General features: G+C 40.8%; 1 protein-coding gene across 1 annotated transcript; it reads left to right on the plus strand.

Annotated features, from left to right (window-relative positions):
- The first annotated feature begins 892 nt into the window (after positions 1-892).
- On the plus strand, positions 893-5715 carry LOC109485005 (paired box protein Pax-6-like). The gene is made up of 6 exons (XM_019788380.1): positions 893-1235; positions 2841-3003; positions 3232-3355; positions 3897-3969; positions 4532-4828; positions 5552-5715. Exons 1-6 carry the CDS (start codon positions 1109-1111, stop codon positions 5713-5715), a joined length of 948 nt encoding a protein of 315 aa, XP_019643939.1. The 5' UTR covers positions 893-1108.
- Positions 5716-6000: the final 285 nt, after the last annotated feature.

A 6000-nucleotide genomic window follows, 5' to 3' on the forward strand; every position in this document is an offset into this window, starting at 1 on the left:
ACATGGTCAACATCGCTTGCTCTTAGGTAATTGCTAGCCATAGATGATACTAACTACAGATGATAATTCTAGTAAAAGAAATTTCTTCAAGCCATTTAAGCTATGAGTAAGCAAGGACATTATATTCTGTGTATAATGTCCTTGGTGTATGAAACAAAAGAGTGAAACAATTTCTATTAAAGTTGTCCAGTTCTGCATCGAATTAAAGCCACTTAACATGAGTTATGTTTTAGATGACGTTACCATGGCAAGTTTCAACACTTTCGAATTTCTTTCATATTACGGTAAAGTTTCCATGAAAGCTATGCTGAAATATAGTTGATTGCTACCACGAGTTAATAATCTGACTTCTTTTATCTAATATTATCAACAGATAGCCTTTATTGTACATCCATGTCCTACAGACTTTAAAAAAAATACAAAAGTAGTAGTAACGTACATCTATTGACAGGACCTCTTATACTAATCTAAAACATGGGTTCTAAAACTAGTATAATACATAGGTTCGGCTTCAATTTTCAATTCAGACGTCTGTCTAACTGTTATTTATCTTCTCCTAGATATAATTGAGCAATTATCACCAGTTAGATCAGCTGCCCAAAGGGTCAATCCTTATAATGGGGACCAATTTACCCCCATCTCCGGGCATTGTTAGTGACGTTACGCCTCTGAGAGAATAATGTACGGGGCTATAACGAGCTGGGTAGAGGTCTAGTCGTGTATATAGAGGGGTGAGAAGCAGTCGTAACTGGTCCTGACTTTGCCGTTTTCTGTTGTAACTTCGTGGTCTTCTGTAGTGGATGGACCGTCGCTTTCATCGAATCAACCGTCGACAAAATATCTGCTACATTCAGCACGGACATCGCAAACGGCACTCTGGGCCTGCCTAGCTTTTTATGCCGGAGGAGAGTTTGTAAAAATTCTCTCTTTCAGTTTGGAGCAAAGTTACCGAAGCTCTATCTTGTCAAGAATCCCGTAGACTTTCATATCTTTATCAAATCTGCGACGGAGACGCTTTCAACCTCAGGAGGAAGGAAGCACCGCTGTATCTTTGACGACTTTTGGGGGAACGATTTTGACGGAGAGAAGTCTGGAAACGTCGGCGGGGATGACTTCTAACCCTGCCGCCTCGATGTCACGGCGTCTGACGGGGTTTTCCGTCAGGGACATCCTCGGCTGGGGAGAGCATGACGTCAGAGAACCCACACCTGCACGGGAGGACAGGGAACAGGACGGTGAGACGTTTTGAGGTTCCCAATAGAACCGGTATCTAACATACATGTATATCGCTGTCAACAAGTACAGTAGGTGCATTATCACTAGCTTTAAACAATGTTCAGAGTTAGATGTTCAAGGGTTAGGTGTAACAAGACGTTCGGTGTAATATAGCCAGCTGCCGCCGCGCCACGTGCCCGCGAAGCTGGTGTGTTACGCCGAAGGGCAGTTATACCGGCTATACAGATACAGATATCTAACAGATCCATTTAAACATCATTCGGAGACGAGACGAGGTTTAACCTATGTAGAAAAGTAACTTTAGAATCCATGTTGACTAGTATTAGAGTTCCGGCCAATGTACGTTACTTGTCCTTTTGTATTTCTTTGTATGTCTGTATTTATCCTGATAGGGCTATCCTGAGAAAGGCTATATGCCTATTATTACTGTTCGCATCATTAACGATTTAGGGATAGGTGTTATAATGTTATAATGACGTGGGAAACCGGGCTTAATGTGAAGTGAAATGGAATAATTATATAGCCATTTCACTCATGATATAACGTTTTGTTACAGTTTAGCGTTTTACTTGTTACCTGATGTCACAAATGCCGTGGAACAAAAAAAAGGGAAATATTATAGAGATAGTATAGATTTAGCCAATGATTATATAATCTCTCCCAACAGTCTAACTAGGGGCCTAGTCAGTGAGTGACTACCGTATCCAGAACTGTGCATGTCTAGCTTTAGGCCACACCAATTTAATTCGTTGGTTCTCGGATTTTTTTAGAAAAAATATGAAGCGACAGGGCGAAAAAAAATAAAAAATAAAAACAGGTCTAGGCATCCTATTATAGCCCCAAGTGCTACAATATGAGCCATGAAGTCAACGAAAAAGGCTGGGTTAAAATGTAATTCGTTGGTTCTCGGATTTTTTCAGAAAAAATATGAAGCGACAGGGCGAAAAAAAATAAAAAATAAAAACAGGTCTAGGCATCCTATTATAGCCCCAAGTTCTACAATATGAGCAATGAAGTCAACGAAAAAGGCTGGGTTAAAATTTAAAGTAAAAATTTAACGAATTAAATCAAATTTTGAACTTTTAATCAAACCACTGCATTGATAGATGGAAAAACTGAAACAACTAGGAAGAAAAGGAATTTCCTCAACTGTTGGGGGCAAAATATGAGCATTTTTGAGTTGATTCAGAACCAGAAGCTTTTTTTTTTTGCAAATCAGAAAAAAATGAAGAGGCGAATCCGAGAACCAACAAATTAAATTGGTGTGGCCTTATGCTTGAATGGGTTTGGATTAGGATCAGGCACTGTTCTGGATAGTCTCTGCGTGTCTAACTCTACTAGTATTTGGCACCGTAAATTCTGGAAATGCATGCACTAGTAGTATACAGAATCTTGTTTGAGCATGGTTCTGGATAAAGTATACTGGATACACGCATGGTCGCTGGAAGCACGATTCAAGTTTTGTCAGGCTATAGTATATATATAGATGTGGTAATGTTGCTTACACGTACACTAGAAGAAGAGATGTGACATATAACGACGATTACAAGTGGTTGCAGTTAATTATCCTTTTCAATAACTTACGTTCTATTCTAACACCACAGTCGTTTTAATCGAAGAAACCGTGAGCAACAAGAGCCCACCACCCACCGTCGTGACCTCTAAAGCTGAACTTAAGCACAAGTCAAGGTCACCGCAGACAAACGAAGAGGAAGACACCGGCGATAAAGACGAGAGGGGAGGGAAGAAGAAAAAGACCAGGTACAGGTGAGTAGTATAGGGCGAGCTGAGCAACCCTTTTCCGTCAGCTACATGCATAATATTTTGCCTCCCAGTTATGTATGGTTGATTCAACTTACTACATTAAAACAATCATACCAAAAAATTGACTTTAAAAGTCCAGTTTTGCTACCCTGAAACTGTTTGAAGAAAATCAAACCTATAAGTACATACGGAAGTTTGAAATCTACGATTTTTTTTATTTTCTCATCACAGAACGACGTTTTCGACCTACCAGCTAGAAGAACTGGAGAAGGCCTTCGAACGAGCTCCCTACCCAGACGTCTTTGCGCGAGAGGAGCTGGCCATGAGGCTGAACTTGAGCGAGGCCAGGGTTCAGGTTGGTTAATGAGTTATGCTGTAGTTAACTAATTAGTCGATAACTTACCCATGTAAATAGTCTGTAACAGGAGAAACTGTCGCCATATAAAGGATACTAAAGTTTTGATGATTTCTGGTTAAACTATTTTCTCTGTAATCGTTTTTTGATTAACTGTTGTATATTTTTACGTGCTTTTTAACGTATTTTCAGTACGTACATTTTATCCTCATTGATTAGGTCTTTCGAAAGCAAGAAGTTGAGCCAAACTCGTCGTGTAAAACAATCACGTAGACATTAAATACGGGATATTCAGCTCAGGGCTAATAACACAATTATGGTAAATTGGAGCTGATTGGGCTAATCAAATATGATGGATGCTTGGCATGAGGGACTATAATGAAAATTACCTCCCCTATTTCGGAATAAAAGACCGATATCATGTAGCCAGTCTTTAATTGGTTTAACCGCTAATTGCCACCCTCTTATTGGTTGAAAAGATAACTGTCAATCTCTCTTTGGTTGAATTGTGATGGACACTCAGGATCGGTCTATTTGACAGGTTTGGTTCCAGAACAGACGGGCCAAGTGGCGCAAGCGCGAAACACCCCGGCGCTCTGCTGACCAGCTGAACAGTAAGTTTTCGTTGTATCCTCTCAACTTCTCTTTGTTTTGTTCTTGTCAACAGAAAACGTATAGACCTGGATCCGTTTATAGGAAGCCGTTTTATGTGCGATATTACAGTGTGCGCATAAGTTTTATATATTAGCTCTTAATGTGATTTTCATTTGGTTCCACAAACTAGAGCAAAAGTCAAAGGATTGTAAGACGACTTTTGCTGCTGTCAAAAGTGATAACGTTACATCTATGTGGACATGTATCGTCAAATTACTTCACTGTCTTCTCAATTTTGTGCAAGGTACTTTGCTCACTTGATGATCATCATTAAGTACCTAATAGAATGTCAAAATGTTTGACAAGCCATCGATGCTACAGTTCTAACTACGAGTACAACTTGTTCTTGTCCAATAGCATTGTTGTAAGCAATAGTGTAGATATACGTTGGATATATTTAGTACTTCTTAAGAACTTGCCATACATTGTACCTGTTGCAATTGCTGTACAATAAAGTTTGGTTGGTTGATTGGTTGATTGATTGATTGATTGATTGATTGATTAATTGATATGTTTTTTCAGGGCTGTACTGTTCCTTGGCCGCCGGGTCTTCCTCCTGCAGCGCTCGGAGGCTCCTCAGGGGGGGTCTTCCCGAGACCAACAACGTCACATCCGGCTGGACCGCCGCCTCCCACCACCACCCCTTTCTCCTCCCGGCATCCCTCATGACGTCACACCTCACCTTCGTCCAGTCCTCCCAGACGTCACTTCCGGGGGCTTCCGTGACGTCACACGTGACGCGACAGGAGGGCGTGACGTCACAGATGGGTCTCCTGCCCACTGGTCTCCATGGCGACGGCCCTTCTGCAGACGTTTCAGGTATTCTGCATCTGATACTATATTGAATCAGACACACAAAATAGCGTAGTATATATTATGTAGTTAGTTTTATAAATCCATTTAGATATATTACCATGTAAGCCACGTTCCTTAGCTTGTATATATCACGTTTATAAAGTAGTGTAGTATTAGACAAGTATTGATGCCCTTGGGAAAGGAACTTAACACGACTTTCCTCACTTAATTAGTATTGCCCTGTCCTGTATTTGTACTCTGTGTTGTTGGCAGCATAAAATATAACTTGAGTGTGCTGTCGCCATCATTTGGTCATGAAATGTTGGAATATAGAAATAAAGGATTGATACATGCATATAGAAATCTTATTAGCATCAGTACAGAAGGATACCTACCTAAAGCATTAGATAGATATCATCATAAGATAGATATTAGAGTAGATATAGCCTCTGTAGCAGGCTTATAGAACTGGGGATTTGGTGATCTTCGGCTGTTTTCTGATTAGCCCAGTTCAAAAAAACATGGGCAATTCAACCAGGCCGGCTATGTTGTCTATATGCAATCACAAAATAGCACACAAAAGCTCCCAAAGACCCTGAAGACCCCCAAAATTAAACCCCCAGTTTTTGGCATGCTATGGAGGCTAGAGTAGATATCAGTTTGATATGTTGCATCTCTGAAAAACTTGCCATACATTGTACCTGTGACGACTGTTGTGCAATAAAGTTTGATTTGATTTGTTTTTAGTCCCCACGGAAGGTTCGTCCCACCACAAGCACGCGGGGAAACGCCAGAGGAGCGGGGAGAAGAGCTTCCCGGCAGGAATGCTCGGGGAGTACCGACGGCTGGCCAGCCTCGGCACGCTCAGGATGCGCGCTCGGCAGTTCGAGGAAAAACTCTCCTCTACTTGACCCGAAAACCTTGAATTTCATACTACAGAAAGCAAACTTTGATTCTTGCCTGTTATTAACGTTTTGTGCGATTTTATGATAGCCTCTCACTCCGTGTTCCTCTCGTATTTACGTATGCAGAAGTAACGTCAACAAACAGTTAATAAGTTCATAAATCTAGAGTTCCATTCTAATACCGCTCTATTTCTACGAGTATGTCTATATGAGCTTCCAGTCCTTCTTTTCATACCAATAAGGTTAGATGCTTGCATGTTCAGCACTGGCACTGAAATATTCGGAAAGGGA

Source organism: Branchiostoma belcheri, unplaced genomic scaffold, assembly GCF_001625305.1.
Source record: "Branchiostoma belcheri isolate BF01 breed outbred unplaced genomic scaffold, Haploidv18h27 scaffold72, whole genome shotgun sequence".
Lineage (NCBI taxonomy): Eukaryota > Metazoa > Chordata > Leptocardii > Amphioxiformes > Branchiostomatidae > Branchiostoma > Branchiostoma belcheri.

Bases quoted from the DNA above. Each gene is read 5' to 3' on its own strand.
- LOC109485005 (XM_019788380.1), top strand. From the start codon at position 1,109: ATGACTTCTAACCCTGCCGCCTCGATGTCACGGCGTCTGACGGGGTTT. The intron at 3,356-3,896 runs GTTGGTTAATGA...TCTATTTGACAG, and splicing joins TGAGCGAGGCCAGGGTTCAG to GTTTGGTTCCAGAACAGACG. The intron at 3,970-4,531 runs GTAAGTTTTCGT...ATGTTTTTTCAG, and splicing joins CTCTGCTGACCAGCTGAACA to GGCTGTACTGTTCCTTGGCC.